We start from the raw sequence: 18432 nt of genomic DNA on the forward strand, positions 1-18432 counted from the left end.
TGGAAGTCCCCGTGAGTACAGCAGAGTCCCAATTATCTGACCTAAACAGGACCAACAGGTGGTCAGATTACCGAAAATGTCGCATGATAGGGACTCTACTGTAGCCAGCGCTGCTTGGTCCCCATCCCTGCCTGGCCCTGGCCCCTTCCCTCCCTGCAGCTCCTGGGCGCGGGCCGGGAGAATGGCCCCTCTCGCTGCACTGTTGCTCTCCTGGAGCTGCTGATGCCGCTCCTGCCGGTGCCGCTTTGTCCCCGAGAGCTGCAGGGTCAGATAAAGCGGAATGTCGGATTACCGAAGGTCGGATAATCTGGACTCTACTTTATATTAATTGGTGCCTTTTTCCATTTAGTCATTATGCTTGCAACAGGAGTATTGTTTTGATAATAAAAGTTCTTTCTTTTTTATTAACCTGGTATTGGTTCAAGTCTGTGTCCCGGAAAATCTGTCTGTCTGTGGGATCTGCATGCCTCTGACTAGGGGGAAAGCAGCCATACACGGCAATTTGTATTTTTTCTTTTTCAGACTCTTTGGGGAAAAGAGCGTGGGGGGCCATGGGGTTGGTTTCAAGTGTCCACCCCTGTGTGTGGGTTCAAAAGCACTTGAAGGTGGTCCCCGGATTTTGGGGGGAAGTTATATACCAAAGCCTGGAGAGAAGGTTTTGGGGCACTTTTGCGGGCCTCCACTTCTGCATTCATTGTGCCAGAGTGGGGAATAAACCTGGACATGGGGCCTGCCACAGGATGCACCATTCACCACTGAGCCTTCTCCTCATCACTCTGCTTCTCAAGGCCAACGGCCCTATCCCATATGAATGACATCACATGGGAGTAGCTCTGGCTCTCAATTGTCCTTTCAACTTACTTCTTGTAGGGCCACTAATCACCATCTGACAGCTACAATGTTTGTCGGTGCCCTCTGGCTAAAGATACATATCACTGAACTAAAGCGTCCAGTTACTCCTGTTCTTCTGTTTTGGTGCTTATTTCTTCAGATAAATTATCTTTCATTCTGCATCAACGTACATGTGGCAACCAGCACTATGTGATGAAAAACACCGTGCCCCAAACAACGTTTTCCACTTGTGAATAGCACTATTCAGCCAATAATCTGACAGCAGCTGTGGCAAGGGCCCTTCTCTTCCTTGTCAGCAGCTGGGCCGGCAGCCTTCCCCCATTTGCCAGGGGTTGGACTTGCAGTTGTTTTCTGGGGTAGGGAGCCCCATCACCCTTACTGTGACTCCCTCCCCTGCTGTTTCTAGCTCTGTAACTGCTAGAGCTCAAACTCCCAACTTCTAACTAAGGAGGCTTTTAAAGGCCTCCAGCAGGACTAAAGAGGAGTCAGCTGGCCCCAGTCTACCTGGGGCAGTTCCCAGCCAGCTGCTCCTAATTGCCCTGCAGCCCTCCAGCCCTAATTAGCAGGCCCTCTAGCCTTTTGGGGCTGCCTTTTCCCCACTCTGTAGCAGCCCTCTGATCTGACCTTGTTATTCAGCTCAGAGCAGTAATTAAGTATTGTACCCATTTTACAGATAAGTATACTTATCTGATATAGACAGGTTTAGAGGCCAAACCCTTGGTCTCACTCTAATTTCCTTGCCCTGCCTGAGAGACATATAACAACTGGAAATTTGGTGGATCTGGCTCCCTTGTTATTCCCCCGGCATCAGGAATTCCCTAGAAAGAACATGACGACCAGGAACGCTTTATGCTAACCATACTTGCAGCCAGAGGGGAAAGGCTATGTAGACAGGTTACTTTGGAACTCCATAGCTTCAGGCTGCTGGAATGTCTCCTTCAGGCCACAGGCAAACAGCATAAATTAGAAGAGTAAAACCCAGGTTACTTTAAAGCAGTGGTCTCCAACCATTTTACACCCAAGATCACTTTTTAGTCAGGACAAGCCAAGATCTACCCCATCTCTTCCTCAAGACCCCACTCTTTCCTTGAGGCCCCGCCTTCCCTGTTCCCCTTCTCTCCATCACTTGCTATACTTGGCTCTTATACACTCTGAGGGTGTGTCTAGACTACAGGGTTTTGTCGACAAAACTATACCTGCGTCTACACTACCGCTGAGTTCTGTCGACATAACGTTGACAGAACTCGTTATTGCATCTACACTGTCCTTTGCGTCTACACTCTCATGTCAACAAAGCGGCTTGCTTTGTTGACAGAACTGGATGTAGTCTAGATGCTCTTTGTCGACAAAGCCTCTATCGACAAAAGCCTGTAGTCTAGACGTACTCTCAGGGTATAGCTACACTGCCAGTTTTTTCAATCCTTCTGTTGGAAGAGATTTTTCTGATATTTGGCCCATCTAGACTGGGCCAAATGTCAGAAAAACCCCTTCTTTTGGAGTAAGAGGAGTGGCAGGGCCTCCACAGGCTGGATCAACTCACTTGGCGGGCTGGATTTGGCCCACAGAGGCCCTTTTGCCCATCCCTGATCTAGCCCAAAGATGTAATTAGTTCTGCTGGTGCTACTGACTATATTAAAGGTTTGCTTGTAAGTAAAAAACCTTGAAATGCCCTCATTTTTATTTTCTGTTCCTGCTGCCATGCTATATATCGTGGTGAACAAGGAAGGGAATATTTTTTAATTCCTGGATTACCTATGTGTTGTCTCACACTAAGAAAATGAGTGATATTTTAACAGAGATGAGTTGTGAGGTGCCAAGGAATGCTTGGTTGGACATATAGCATTATCATGGCAACCAAGGGTAAGGCTTCCCATATTTGTATAGTAGGTGTGTTGAATTAGTAAAAACCATTCTGGATCTGGATTCTGATCTGAGTGGAACTGGGTTACCTAGCTTTATGAGTGATTGGCTGAACAACAGGACTTCAGGGTAGAAAAACAATTTTAGAGAAATAAGTTTAATCGCGCTTTGTGACTGATACAATAGAAAGTAGATGACCACTAATGTCAAAAGTCTGAGTGTGATATAATTTCATAACATAAGAATGTAGTTAAGAAAATCAGCATGTGTGGATAATGCCAAACATAATGACCCTACCAAAATATTAATAATATAACACATTTGATATTGAGTTAGAATATCAATGTGTTATAATGCTGGTGATGGGCTTTATGATATTGATGGCATTCAAAAGTTTGATTCATATGAGGGCTTTTTTCTGCATTTTTGGTACAGTGTTTCTTTGTTACATTTTTGTAATAACCTTTAAAAACCTGCTGCATCTTCTTGAAGGGTTAGTACATAATGACAATTTATAAACATTACAAGACCATTTTTCAGTCTTGCCAAAAAATCAAAATATCCCAGCATAAAAGAACCCTGGGCTAACCTTCAGTTTTCTTCCTGAACCCCACTTCCGAGCTTCATGTTTTAGGCTTCCAGTAAATCAACACTCTTCAGAGATCTTTTTATAAAATAAATCCTTATGGGCTTCATTTCTCTATTTACATTAAACAATTTTGTATTTCTAATGCTGGTCAAGTGCTCTTCAACAAATGCATTTTTCCGAGTTAAATGGGCTTCTGGGAATACAAATGATGCAGCCTCAGCCCTGAGTGCATACCAAACACAGTACCCATGGGACTAACAATGCTGAACGTAGGTTTCAGTTGGGCTTTAAATGCCTTTCAATGCATTCTGACTGTACATTTATATTTTTCATAAAAGCATTGCATTTTGTTTTTTCTTCTAAGTGCTGAATGCTGAGCTACATTATGGAGATTTTCTAAACCACTGAAATGAAGATCACTGGTTATACCATTTTGTACTATTCCCATAAATATTTGGGTTACACTTCAAATGATGGTAGCCATAAGTAGACCGTGGATTTTGCATGACAGTGCATAGAAACTCTATTAACCTATTGTATATTATATAGGAAACTAACAAACACATTATGTAATAGCTAGTACAATTCACTTTGCTTAAAAAAAAGAATGGTATCTAACACTCTACACTTCTATTGAACAATGGCACATTTAATAGCTGCAATAGGTAAGAAACAGATGTGTGGACTTACATTTTGCACTCCAAATGTTTGCATGGTGTGAACCAAATTTTGATTATCTTATGGTCACACTTTCCTCCACTAAGATCACGTGATATCCGTGGGGCAAAACAAGCTCTTATATGCAAAAATAATATGGGGAGTAGTTAGAGTAGTCTCAGTTTCTTTTTAGGCAATTTAGCAGCAGGAAACAAGAAAGAGGAACCAGCAGCTGTGATAAGCCAGCTCTCTGAAGACCACCAGTAAGTTTTCTACCAACCACAATGTAAGACCTACTAGCTTAGTGGTCTGAGAATATGGTTACGAGCCAGGAACTCCTGGAAGACCTATCTGCACATGGCTCCCGTCAATTTCAACAGGAGTTGCAGACATACAGCTGACATGAGGCTGCCTCTCCTCCCCTCTCCCCCAAGTTCTGGTACTGGCTCCTTAGTGATGGAGAAGTCTGTATTTCATGTAGTTACATTAATCATTTCCGGTGTCTGATATTGGTTTTGCCCTGTAATAAGAAGGGGAGGAACTCAGTTTCTCACATTAATTATTACACAACTACGATATCAAACTCACTCCCTTAAGACAAATTTATCTTGGTGCCATTTTTAAGCTGTTAGAAGGAATACCTTGAGTTCAGGCATGTTAATTATAAGCTGTATAGGTAGTTTAACATCTGGATCCTGGGTATAGTCCATGGGCACAATGTTCGGTGCCATTTCATGGTATCGGCCATGCAACCTGCAAAAAAGAAGCCCTTTAAGTATATAATTCTATTCCATTCAGTAAACAGACTCACATTGTCTTGCTGTACTAGGCCCCATTTACTTTTATTTCCACAAGAGTCTAGCATGTAAGGCCAGAAGGGATCAACTAGTCTGACCTCCTACATGTCACATGCCAGCAACACCACTAGCACCGTAACCCCGCAATGGAAATGAGACCAATGGGAATGAGGCCCACAGATGACTAGGCTACCCAGTGCCATGGACAGAGAACAGGAGGGACCAAAGTGCTCAAGGGCCTGCAATGGTAGAGAATTGATTACATGAGATATACCTAGATAATTCTGGCAAGTGACCCACTCCCACACACTGCAGCAGAAAGCAACCCCCCAGGCCACGAACAATCTGACATGGGGGAAAATTCCTTCCTAACCCCACATACAGCAATCACTTAGACCTGATCATGTGAGCAAGAACCAAACAGCCAACCACCTGATAGAGAGAAATCTTGATGCCACCATGGACTCCCTGGCTCACCCTGTCCATCTCCAGCCACTGCCAGATGCATCAGAGCAAGGAGGTAAAAAACCTCTTAGAATTTATGCAAGGGAGGAGGGGCGGGGAGGACAGGGGAAGGTGGAATCCCATCCTAATCCTGGCCAGTGGCTGGCTCAAACCCTGATGCATGAGCTTTAGGAACATAAGATACAAACCAGAAGTGAGTTGGCCCACAGCTGTTGAGCCCAGCCCCCCACCATCACAAGCAATCTATTTGTCCAACTTGCTTTCAAAACTAATTGAGTCATTTGATTCACAACTTCTGTGAAGAGCCTGTTCCAGAAACTCATATCTCTGATGGTTAAAAATCTTCTAATTTCCATCCTGAATGTGGTCACTTCCAACTAACGAGCACCCAGCTTACAGAAGAAATTCTTATTTATTAGACCCTAGATAGATGCCTTTGCTCTTTGTGCTACTGAATTTCCTCCCACTGCTGCCAGTCCACTCTCCATGTTCATCCAAATCTTCCCGCGTAATATTCAAATCCACCCCTATGCTTCCCAATTTTGCATCAGTGGCAAATTTCATTAGCACACTCATATTTTTGTGCCAAGATCATTAAAAAAATTACTGAACAATATTGGTACCAACACTGATCCTTGAGAAACTACACTTGTACCTTCTCTCCCATACAATAATTTACCTTTCAGCGCAACCCATTGTTTTCTTCTCTTTAGCCAATTCCTTATCCATTTTATAGTGTTTTTACTGATCAACCTTCTATAATAGCATTAAATTAATTAAATTGAATTAATTTGCATGAGGTACTGTGACAAATGCTTTAGTGAAGTTCATACATATTAGATCTACAGGCAGTCCCCGGGTTACGTACAAGATAGGGACTGTAGGTTTGTTCTTAAGTTGAATTTGTATGTAAGTCGGAACTGGTACATATTGTAGGGGAAACTCTAGCCAAACATTTCTCCAGAGCTCAGTTTTATTCTCCCACACCTCACTTCCCTCAGTCCTTTATTCTCAAGCTGAGGTGTCTGCTGAGAAAAGCCGCTCCGCGTCTCCCTGGTCTGCTGGGGGGGGGGAGGGCACTAGCTTCGCGTCTCCCTGGTCTGCTGGGGGAAAGCAGCTAGTGTGGGGTTGCCTCACCCCATTTGTAAGTAGGGATCCGATGTAAGTCGGATCCGTGTAACCCGGGGACTGCCTGTACTAAGCTTCCTTTCTTAAAAAATATTTTCTCAAAGAGGGAAATAGGATTAATCTGCCATGACCTATCTTTGGTAAATCCATGTTGCATTGTATCCCCTTTACCATTTAGAGCTATGAATTTAATTACTCTTGCTTTCATAATTTTCTCTAAAACCTAGAATACTCCACAGAGGAAAGCGCTTGATCTAATATTTAGCATGCAAACAGCAAGAAATGCTCTATAGACTCCCGTCAGGATGCATTCACAGGTGTCAGTGTACAATAAACTAGGTACAGAACAGGTGAGTCCATGGGAGAGTCAGGCGCAGCTTATAAAATACATCCACAAAGCAAATGGAGTCCAGGCACCATTCCTTAGACATATTTGTTGTGCAACTAGACAAGAACAGGTTCACCTAGGGCAAGTTTATTCAAATGATGTGAAGTGATTCAAGAATAGGGTCATCTGGAATATATCTAGATTGCTTCTGGAAATGAGACTCCTTATCAAGTGCCCAGACTAGCAGGGCTCACACTAAAAATAGCTGTGTAGCTGTTGTAGCTAGGGCTGGAGTTTGGGCTATCAGGCCTCAGGCTGTGGTGTTTCAGCCTGTGCTGAAATATCAAGCAATGTTTAGCATCCTAGTGTGAGCCCCCCTAACACTAGTATGTGGACCCAGGCTGGAAGTGACACAGACTCCCCTTGAGCCAATGACATGGGCAAAAAGGTGTTAAGAGACAAAGGATACATTACTGTGCTGGGGGTCACCCCAGTGACAATGGCATCCTTGGTGGGGCCACGGATACATAAACCAAGCCCCCTTTTCTACCTGGACTCTTCACTGAGGAGATTTCAACCCATCAGCATAGCAATGAAATACAATAGTATGCAAAGCACACCTCTGTCTCACTCCAAATTACTGTTTTGCTCATCAAACTAATATATTGAAAAGCAACAGAAAATATTAGTTTTTTTCTCTCATACAAAGGCAAACCAAGAACTTCCTAACCCACATTTCACTCTATAAACATGGCTTATGATGCTAATAATAAAATTAACGCTCAATAATTAATAATCACTCAGTAATTAATGGCTGATAATTAATGAATAATAATCAATAATAATGTGGTTGAGGGATAGAGTGGAGGAGACTTTTGGTATTCACTAAAACTTTGGCATCTGACAAAGTGGGTCTTTGCCCATGAAACTTATGCTCCAATAAATCTGTTAGGATATGCCTACACTACAATTATTTCAAAATAGTTAATTCAAAATAACTTATTTTGAAATAACGTGTCTACATATAAAATGCATTTTGAATTAGCATTTTGCTATTTCAAAATAGCATGTCCACACTGATTGGATGTTGAATCATATTTAAGGGCAGCTGAAACCAGTTCCAGCAGGGCATCAGGTCAGGCGTTACTTTGTGTGGCTGCTGCCTGAGGCTATCTGAGGCTTGTGCTTAAAGGGAGCCCCCTGGACAGCTGGTTCTCAGCTTTCCCTGATTGCTTGCCTACCTCACAGAGGGACAGCAAAGCATTTTTGTCTGTCTGCTTTCGTTGCCCTGACTCGGGACACCATAGCACTCGGCACCATAGAGCTGGAGCTACCCCTGGGCACTCTGGTGCTCATTTCGGACATCTTGCTGCAAACCTGGCTGTGCTTTCTGCAGCCTGCCCCACAGCATCTGCTGCAGCCTGACCCACGCCATCCTCTCCGCCTGGGGGGATGGGGAGGAGCAGCTGCAGCTCCCAGACACCAGTGTGCCCCGCCGCATCTGGCAGTGGGACACCAGCAGCGGCTGGTGGGACCACATCATCCTGGAGCACTGGGGAGACCAGCAATGGACCCAGAACTTCAGAATGAAGAAGGACACGTCCTAGTTCGAACTACCGTTACTCCTCACGGAAGCCTAGTTCGAACTACCTAGTTCGTGCCCCGTGTAGCCGCGCGGCACGGGGTTTGAACGAGCGGGGATTTAAAAATGGCGGAGCCCCGCTTATGCAAATGAAGCCCGGGAAATTCAAATCCCGGGCTTCATTTGCAATTGCGGTATGCCTACATTACCCTCCTATTTCGAATTAGGAGGGTACTGTAGACATACCCTAAGGTATGCCGCAGTAGCCAGTCCAATCAACAGGTGCATGCAGTTACTATACCAGATGTTACTGTGCTGACTGTGGACAAAGTCGCTACTGCACATATTCCAGAACACATAAGGTGCACTGTAAATGTTTCTGCCACACCTTCAGGCAAATCACATCCTATTCAGCTAATTTTGGACAATGGTTCAGCAGTATCTATACTACCTCATTCCATCTATTTGCATTACTTTAAAGATGTGACTCTTACTGAACCCAAACTTCACTTGGTGTGCTATTTGGAAAAACCAAATTCCAGTGCATGGCTGCCTGTCAGCAACAGTGACTTTTGGTGATTGCTGTGTAAATGCAGAGTTCTACATTGTCCACAAAGGCACTCCTATCCTTGGCAGAGATTTATTGGCTGCTTTAAACCTCAGGGTAGTTAATGCATGAATTGATCTTCCTCAGCAAAGCATTCTTGCAGTACACAAGCATTCAGCTGGTACCCAAGACCAGGTTGCGGAGAAACTTGGCTGTGCTTATGGGTTTGTGCATAAAGTTAAAATGCAACATAATGTGATGCCTGTACGACAGAAGTTACGGCACTTACCATTTTCAGTCAGGGAAGCTGTTTCAGAGGAACTTAAAATACTTGTTCAAAAAGACATTATTGAAGAGATTGACTCCTCGGAATGGGTTTCACCTATAGTGGTGACACAGAGGAAGGATGGAGGCATTCGCCTTTGTATGGACTTAAGGGAGCCAAATAAAGCTATTGTGATTGACAGCCACCTTCTTCCTCACATTGAAGAAGTATTTGCAGAACTCTGTGGAGCAAAGATGTTTTTTACTCTTGACATGCAGAGCGCGTACCACCAGGTTATGTTGCTTGAAGATAGCAGAGACCTCACAGCATTTATTACACGAGGGACTATTTCGTTTTAAACAGGTTCCATATGGTCTTGCATCTGCCCAAGTGCCTTCCAAAAAATGATGTCATTGATTCTAAAGAATCAACATGGAGTTCAGTGCTATCTGGATGATATTATCGTGTTTGGAAATACTTCTGAGGAGCACGACAATAATCTGCAATCTGTACTAAACTGCATCAGCACAGCAGGCCTCAAGCTCAGTATGTCTAAATTTGCATTTAGACAAACAAAACTCTCCTTTCTGGGGCATACAATTTCACCGGCTGGACTAAAACCTGATCCAGATCATATCCTAACAATTTCAAATGCTCCTCCTCCATCATATTTGCAAACCTTACGTTCCTTCTTGGGTCTAACCTCCTGGTATGCAAAATTCATTCCCAATTATGCTTCTGTCATTGAACCATTACGAGAATTACTACAGAGAAGTACAACATTGGTGTGGACAACGGATGCACAAGCTAGTTTGGAAACTGTGAAAGACTTGATTGTACATAGTCCAGTACTTGCACTATTCAGTCCTGCATTGCCCACAATTGTGACTACTGATGCTTCTGATTATGGACTTGGGGCTGTCCTCACACAACTTCATGAGAACAACACAGAGAGGACTGTTGCATTTGCTTCAAGGACCCTGAGTGATACTGAGAGAAAATATTCTACAGTTGAAAAAGAAGCACTTGCTTGTGTCTGGGCTACTGAAAAATGGAGAACTTACCTGTGGGGCCGCACGTTCAAGTTGTGCACACACCATAGCCCTTTGACAACATTGCTAACCACGAAAGGACTGGGAAGAGCAGGGAATTGTATTGCTAGATGGTCTGCAAGACTACTGTCTTTCAATTATGAACTGGAATATAAGCCTGGAAAGCAAAATGTGATAGCTGATTGCCTTTCTCGCCTGCCTTTGTCTTCACCAGATGGTCCACCGGAGGATGAGGATGAAGCAGTTGCACTTATTACAAGCAACTCTTACTGCAGTAACAAGAGAGCAATTCCAAGCTGCTTGTTCAGCATGTCCAATTCAACAAAAGCTACGGGAATTTCTGACAAAGAGATGGCCCAGTAACCCTAAATACCTTGACCCAGTTTTGCTGCCTTATTTTAGAATTCGGGAAAGAAATGGACAGCCCTTGGTGGGGAAAGAACAGGTTAGGAACTATTTAGAAAAGCTAACCATACACAAATCTATTGGCCCAGATTTAATGCATCCGAGGGTACTGAGGGAGTTGTCAAGTGTCATTGCTGAGCCTTTAGCCATTATCTTTGAAATCTCATGGAGATCGGAAGAGATCCCGGATGACTAGAAAGAGAGAAATGTAGTGCCCATCTTCTTAAAAGGGAAGAAGGACAATCCAGGGAACCACAGACCAGTCAGTCTTACCTCAGTCCCCGGAAAAACTAAGGAGGGGATCCTCAAGGAATCCATTCTGAAGGACTTAGAAGAGGGGACAGTGATCAGGAATAGTCAACATGGATTCAACAAGGGCAAGTCACACCTGACCAATCTGATTAGCTTCTATGATGAGGTAATTTGCTCTGTGGATATGGGAAAGTCAGTGGATGTGATATACCTTGACTTTAGCAAAGCTTTTGATATGGTCTCGCACACTATTCTTGCCAGCAAGTTAAGGAAGTATGGATTGGATAAATGGACTGTAAGACGGATAGAAAGCTGGTTAGACTGTTGGGCCCAACAAGTAGTGATTAACGGCTCAGTGTCAGATTGGCGGTCAGTTTCTAGCGGAGTGCACCAAGGATCGGTTCTAGGGCTGGTTTTGTTCAACATCTTTATTAATGACATGGAAGAGGGGATGGATTGCACCCTCAGCAGGTTTGCAGATGTCACTAAGCTAGGCAGAGGTAGATACATTGGAGGGCAGGGATAGGGTCCAGAGTGACCTAGATAGATTAGAGGATTGGGCCAAAAAATCTGATGAGGTTCAACAAGGACAAATATAGAGTCCTGCACTTGGGACAGAATAATCCCAAGCATTGATACAGGCTGGGGACTGAATGGCTAAGCAGCAGTTCTGCAGAAAAGGACATGGGGATTACAGTGGATGAGAAGCTGGATATGAGTCAACAGGGTGCCCTTGTAGCCAAGAAGGTAAATGGAATATTAGGTTGCATTAGGAGGAGGATTGCCAGCAGATCTAGAGAAGTGATTATTCTCCTTTATTCGGCGCTCTGCTGAGGCCATGTCTGGAGTATTCTGTCTAGTTCTCAGCCCCCCACTATAGAAAGGATGTGTTTGCTGGACTCTCTCCAATGCGGAGGGCGACCAAAATGATTAGGAGGCTGGAGTACATGACCTATGAGGAGAGGCTGAGGGATTTGGGCTTATTTAGTCTGCAGAAGAGAAGAGTGAGGGGGGATTTGATAGCAGCTTTCAATTTCCTGAAGGGAGGTTCCAAAGAGGATGGAGAGATGCTGTTCAGAGTAGTGATGGGTGGCAGAACAAGGAGCAATGGTCTCAAATTACAGTGGGGGAGGTCTAGGTTGGATATTAGGAAAAACTATTTCACTAGGAGGGTGGTGAAGCACTGGAATGGGTTACCTAAGGAGGTAGTGGAATCTCCATCCCTAGAAGTTTTTAAGTCTCGGCTTGACAAAGCCCTGGCTGGGATGATTTAGTTGGGATTGGTCCTGCTTTGGGCAGGGGGTTGGACTTGATGACCTCCTGAGGTCTCTCTGAGCACTAGGATTCTAGGGTTCTATGATTCTATTCTAATTTTGGTTCCTCAGAGAGACCAGCTTTCTAACCACACAGCTCTTCTTCAGGGCCAGTAAAGGTACTTCCAGTGACACAGCAAAATGCAGGGTGGATTGTTTGTACTATCCTGCTAAGTAACCCTGCATTTTGGCACAGGACTAGACTAGGCTACCCTCGTGGTCCCTTTTAACCCCAGAATCGTGGAATCATAAGTGTTTAGCTATAATGTAAAAGGGTGTTAATGGATTACAGATTGTTGTCATAAACCATAAATCTGTGTCTGTTCAGTGCATGATTTTTAGTGCATGATTTTTAGCAGTGCATGCTAGGAGAGTAATGAATTTAAGCTCCTGGGGTTGTCTTCTGAAAGTGTTGTGCGGGTGTTTTCAAGGATGAGGACTGATGAGTCACATAGAAACACAACAGTGTACTGACCCCTTCCACAACTGTTAGTTAACAACAGCCAGGGCAAACCAAACCATATAGACTACCTAGGTGGTCACCTAGGGTGCCAGGCCTTAAGGGATGCCAAATTAGACAGAAATTGTTTTTTGCTATTAAAATATATTAACATGTTATCTCTTATAACCAAAAATATCAAATATTGTATTTGTAAAACAGTGCATCATTGCCACGTCAGAAGTTGAGTTATATTATTATTTCACATTGTGGAACATGGCTCTGTATGTAAATACAGTTAAAACGTGCCATAACAACTTCAAAAAAGTGCTGCCTGGGCAGGATCTGGCAGATCAGTCACACTCGGTAGCCCAGTGTTGGCTGGTCATACAATTGAGTCAGTGCTACTTATAGTTTAGTGAAGGCTGGTCAGTGATCCACAACAGCTGGTCTGCCATGTTACAAACCGTGATTCCAAAGATGTTGTACCCACAAAGAATTTATGTTGGATTTGAAAAATTTAGTATCAGAGGGGTAGCCGTGTTAGTCTGAATCTGCAAAAGCGACGAAGAGTCCTGTGGCACCTTATAGACTAACTGAAGTGTAGGAGCATAAGCTTTCGTGGGCAAAGACCCACTTCGTCAGATGCATGTATCTGACGAAGTGGGTCTTTGCCCACGAAAGCTTATGCTCCTACACTTCAGTTAGTCTATAAGGTGCCACAGGACTCTTCGTCGCTTTTGAAAAATTTAGTAAGAGGTTTTAACAAGGTTGTAAAAGGAGTATCACAAGAACTTGTAAGATTAATATTGTGTATTTGTTGTAGATTGTTACTCTTAAAGTAATGGTAAAGCTCTGATTTTTGAACACTTGACTGCTAATGCTAACAAATATCACTTAACATATACATTCCTTTCTGTTCTCATTGTAATAATGTTCAATAATAGAAATTCTGGACTTCTGTTTAAATTTTTAAATAGTTTTAAGTGAATGTCGACATGATAAGACAAATTAAAATTTACCAGATTTATGTTTACATCATTGTAGGTACAGTAACTCACCAGGAAAAGTTTCAGTAGATAGAATGTTACATGCTCTATTGTTCCGTCGCATTGTAAATTCATATTTTTTTCTCTTTCTGTGCATATTTACTCCACAGCTATCATTCTTACTAATCATTTTGATTAAACACTTGCTTAAAATTTTGCAGAAAATGAACACTATGGTAGATAAAAAGATACTGTCTGGAGCTCAGTATCCTAAAAAGAAAGCTGAGAATAGAAAAGGAAAAAAAGTTCCTTCCTCAAATATCTTCAATTTGACAAATACCAAGATGGAAGCTATTCACAACGTCAAGATGAAGCCAGTTCACTTCAAGATGAAGGCGGCTCATAGCATCAAACTAACACTGAAGTTGAGAAAACATATTCATCTGCAGACACATGTGCCAAGGTTGAGGTTAAAAAAAAAAAAGATGACAAGGAAGTAGAAGGTAGATATGTGGAAAATGAACTTGCAAGTAAGTTATGGTATGAAGACCCAGCAATATGGCTTAGATACGATGATTGTGTCCAACAAATTCTAGTGGAACATGGACCTGAACAAATTCAGGAATTTCACTTCCCAAAAAGATGGAAATAAAAGAAAATTCTTTGCATATCGCTGCAAGATGAAACTCACCAATGGGGAAGAAATATATTGACAGAGGTTACAATATTCGGTGTCAAAAGACTCAATATTTTGCTTCTGCCGCAAGCTATTTAGCAGTCAAACAACTGGTACCTCATTTACTGACAATGGTTCAAAGGACTGGAAAAAATGTCTTTAATTCTGTTTTCTCATGAAAAAAGTCCTTAACATTTGGAAAATTCACAAAATTGGAAAGATCTTGAACTACAACTGAAAAAACAGAAAACTATTGTTGAAAAAAATGTACATATAATCAAGCAAGAAGAATACTGAAGCCAAATATGGAGCATCTGGTTGCTTTAGTGAGATCTCAGTGGGCAAAACCTGGCATTCCGTGGGACAAATGAAAAGTTATACAGTGCAGGCGATGGAAACTTCTTAAAATGTATTGAATACCTAACTTTGTTTGATCTAGTCATGAAGGAGCATCTGTGAAAAATAAGTGATCATGATCATTTCCTTGGAAAAACTCAGCAGAATGAGCTGATTCAGCTCCTAGCAAATGCTATTAGAAAGAACATTTTAGAAGCTGACCATTCTACAAAATATTTTTCAATAATTCTGGACTGTATACCAGATATGTGTCATAGCGAGCAGATGACAATGATCATTTGCTTTGTAGATGTGTCAAAATCTGCACTTGAGGATAATGCTGAAGGGATCACAAAGGAACATTTTTGGGAGTTTGTACAATTGAAACAGACAATTGGTGCCCTTATGGTTCAATGTATTCTATGAGAGCATGAAGGAATGCTCTATTACCGTGGTCCCCAACACGGTGCCCGCGGGCGCCATGGCGCCCGCGGGGGCATTTCCATGCGCCCGCCAGGTGCTCGGGGCTGGCCTGGCACTGGGCGCATGGCGGGGGGAGCGCCGGCCCCGGGCGCGCGGCGCATGGCGGGGGGAGCGCCGGCCCCGGGCGCGCGGCGCTTGGCGAGGGGAGTGCCGGCCCCGGGCATGCAGCTATGCGGGGGGCCGCCCCCGGGCATGCGGCTATGGAGGGGTCCGCCCCCGGGACGCAAGTGTCCCCGCCCCCTGGCGCCCGGCGGGCGAACGGCCACGCCCCCTGGCGCCCAACAACTTCGAAAGGTTGGGGACCACTGCTCTATTATCTATTGAGAACTTACGTAGCTTAGGCTATGACAATGGGAGTAATATGAAGGGTGAAGACAATGGTGTACAAAAGAGAGTAACACAAATGAATCGGCAGGTGTTTTTTGTTCCTTGCTACCAGATGTTGTTTGGATGTAAATAATTTCTTTGACCTGAAAACTGACTATTTATTTCTACTCTTTATTTCTGATCTTTTAGCCAGATAATCCATGAGAAGACCTTCCCTCTTATCCCATGACAGCTTATTTTTCCTTAAAGGCTTTGGTGAGTGACCTTGTCAAAGGCTTTCTGAAAATCTAAGGGTATGTCTACACTACCCTCCTAGTTCGAAATAGGAGGGTAATGTAGGCATACCACACTTGCAAATGAAGCCCGGGATTTGAATTTCCCGGGCTTCATTTGCATAAGTGGGGAGCCGCCATTTTTAAAACCCCGCTGGTTCGAACCCCGTGCAGCGGGGCACGAACTAGGTAGTTCGAACTAGGCTTCCTAGTTCGAACTACCGTTACTCCTCATTTCACCTGCCGATTCATTTCATGAGGAGTAACGGTAGTTCGAACTAGGAAGCCTAGTTCGAACTACCTAGTTCGTGCCCCGTGTAGCCGCGCTGCATGGGGTTCGAACCAGCGGGGTTTTAAAAATGGCAGCTCCCCGCTTATGCAAACGAAGCCCGGGAAATTCAAATCCTGGGCTTCATTTGCAAGTGCGGTATGCCTACATTACCCCGCTAGTTCGAACTAGCGGGGTAGTGTAGACATACCCTAAGTTCACTATGTCCACTGGATCTCCTTGTCCACATGTTTGTTGACTCCCTCAAAGAATTATAGTAGATTGGTGATGCATTTGCCTTTACAGAAACCATGCTGACTTTTCCTCAAAAAATTATGTCTGTCTATGGGTCTGACAATTTTGTTAAGTTTCAACCAGTTTGCCTAATACTGAAATTAGAATAACAAGTCTGTAATTGCCAGGATGACCTCTAGAGCCGTTTTGAAAATTAGTGTCACATTAGCTATCTTCTAGTCATTCGAAAAGGAGTTTTACAGTGTTCATTTTAAATGCCAAGTAAATAAAGATAAATTTCATTCTAGACTTTTCATTTTTCTCTATATTGAATGGGAAGGAGCACCAAAGTTATAGTTCACCTAGGGTGCCAAATGCCTTTGGGCTACCTGTGAATTGAAGCAGCAACACACTATCAAAACCTTTCCATCCCAAGTTTCCAGCCTGCCCCCAAAGTCACAGCCAACAAATATTCTTTATATAAGAACTGAGCTGTTTCACCCCAAGCTTAGGGACCATATTCTGGAGTCCAGGGGCCTTCATGAAAATATCTTGTTGATATCTCCTTCTGGAGACCCCCATGCTCCCTTTCTCACTGCAGCCGTGGCAGTATCACAAAGAGCAGATGGAGTTGAATGAAAGATTTGCCCAAGTCTTCCTAGAATGTTTTGCTTGCAGCTTAGGAAGACAATGTCTTCAACTACTATACACAGTAAAAAATGTGTCATACAGGAAATTAAATATCCCACTGACCTCATCACATTTCAGCAGCACTTGCTATCACTCAGCTAGCTTGCTGACTCTGTCTATTCTGCAATTTCACAAATGCGGTGCACTTTGAGATAAAGCAACCATTTCTAGCTCTGAACAGCTCTCTAAACAGCATTTACAAGAGCTTCTGAAAAGCACTGGGAAATGCAGCCAATAGCAAAACTTCCAAACCAATATTATTTTTGGATTAATTAACGTTTTAACCTTTTTTAGCTTTCAGAGAGTGGAAGGGTGTTTCATTTAACAAATATGGTATTCCCTTCCCTCCAAGAGCCTCTCCCCCCAACATTATAAAAATGGAATAGCTGGGCATCATTGTAGACTCCATTCCAAAGCACACCCACAATGCTGAGTGTGCCTATTCCTGCAGCCTAGATTTCCTCCTCTTGTTCTCTCATTAGTCCCCTTCTATTTAGCTTCTGTGCTTCCCACCTGCCAGAACTTCCCTTAACACAATCACTAATGTAACCTCCTAGGTAGCAATAACAAAGAAGCATTTCCCCATAGCTCTTTTCAGGATGCTTTACCAAAATCAGGACAACCGTCTGTGTTTCACAGATTTTACAGGGAGAGAGAACCATTAAGTCTCACTTACACAACACAGAGACTAGAATTTCACCCTTTATTATCCCATAGGATACTAAGCAATTTGTGACTTCCAGTGTAAGGCCAATAATAGCACTCATCTTATTTACCATGGACCAATTTCACATAATTAGCTTCTTTGTGAAGCACCTTGGGATGTAAAATTGTCCAAGAGCAGTTCCTCCTTGAGCAATGCATCCTGTCTCCTTGTTTGTGCTTTTCTTACAGTTTAAACATTTAGTTGTTGAAATCGTACAAAGGAAAATTATATTCCTGCAGCACATTTGCATCTCCCTGTGGCACTTCAGCACAATAATGTTAGGAGGTATCCCCTAGGGAACATTACTAGCTGTGCTCCTTGGCAAGCTATTAAAATGATTAAGCTAAACAACATCATAAAAAAGACGTGGAAAGGAGCATGTTCCACGTGGTTAACTTACCAGACATCATAAATAAAACTCATTCCAGTTTGCTCTATTACAGGGAGGCATGGCTAGAAGTTCAGAATTGGACAGCACTTCTGATCAGATAACTAAGTTTTGTTTATAGAATCAGAAGGAGAATGTATACTCTTAGGTTGAAAAACATAGCACCATGTACATGAATATCTGTCCTTCCAATACTTGGTAATAATGCACCTCATAGACTCATAGACTTTAAGGTCAGAAGGGACCATTATGATCATCTAGTCTGACCCCCTGTACAGTACAGGCCACAGAATCTCACCCACCCCCTCCTAGAATAATCCTCTCACCTATATCTCAGATATTGAAGCCTTCAAATACTTTGAAGACCCCAAGATACAGCTGTGATCTGTACCCCATGCTACAGAGGAAGGCGAAAAACCTCCAGGGCCTCTGCCAATCTACCCTGGAGGAAAATACCTTCCCAACCCCAAATATGGCAATCAGCTAAACTCTGAGCATGTGGGCAAGACTCACCAGCCAGACACCCTGGGGC

General features: G+C 43.2%; 1 protein-coding gene across 4 annotated transcripts in view; it reads right to left on the reverse strand.

Annotated features, from left to right (window-relative positions):
- The window catches only part of CIB2 (calcium and integrin binding family member 2), a 129487-nt gene that overhangs the window by 38569 nt on the left and 72486 nt on the right, over window positions 1-18432 (reverse strand). For all 4 annotated transcript variants that reach the window (XM_075897624.2, XM_075897625.2, XM_075897626.2 and 1 more), the window contains exon 3: window positions 4600-4711. In XM_075897624.2, the coding sequence (XP_075753739.1) occupies window positions 4600-4711 (112 nt within the window). The remainder of the gene's footprint in view (window positions 1-4599; window positions 4712-18432) is intronic.

Source organism: Pelodiscus sinensis, chromosome 14, assembly GCF_052426305.1.
Source record: "Pelodiscus sinensis isolate ZL-2025 chromosome 14, ASM5242630v1, whole genome shotgun sequence".
Classification (NCBI taxonomy): domain Eukaryota; kingdom Metazoa; phylum Chordata; order Testudines; family Trionychidae; genus Pelodiscus; species Pelodiscus sinensis.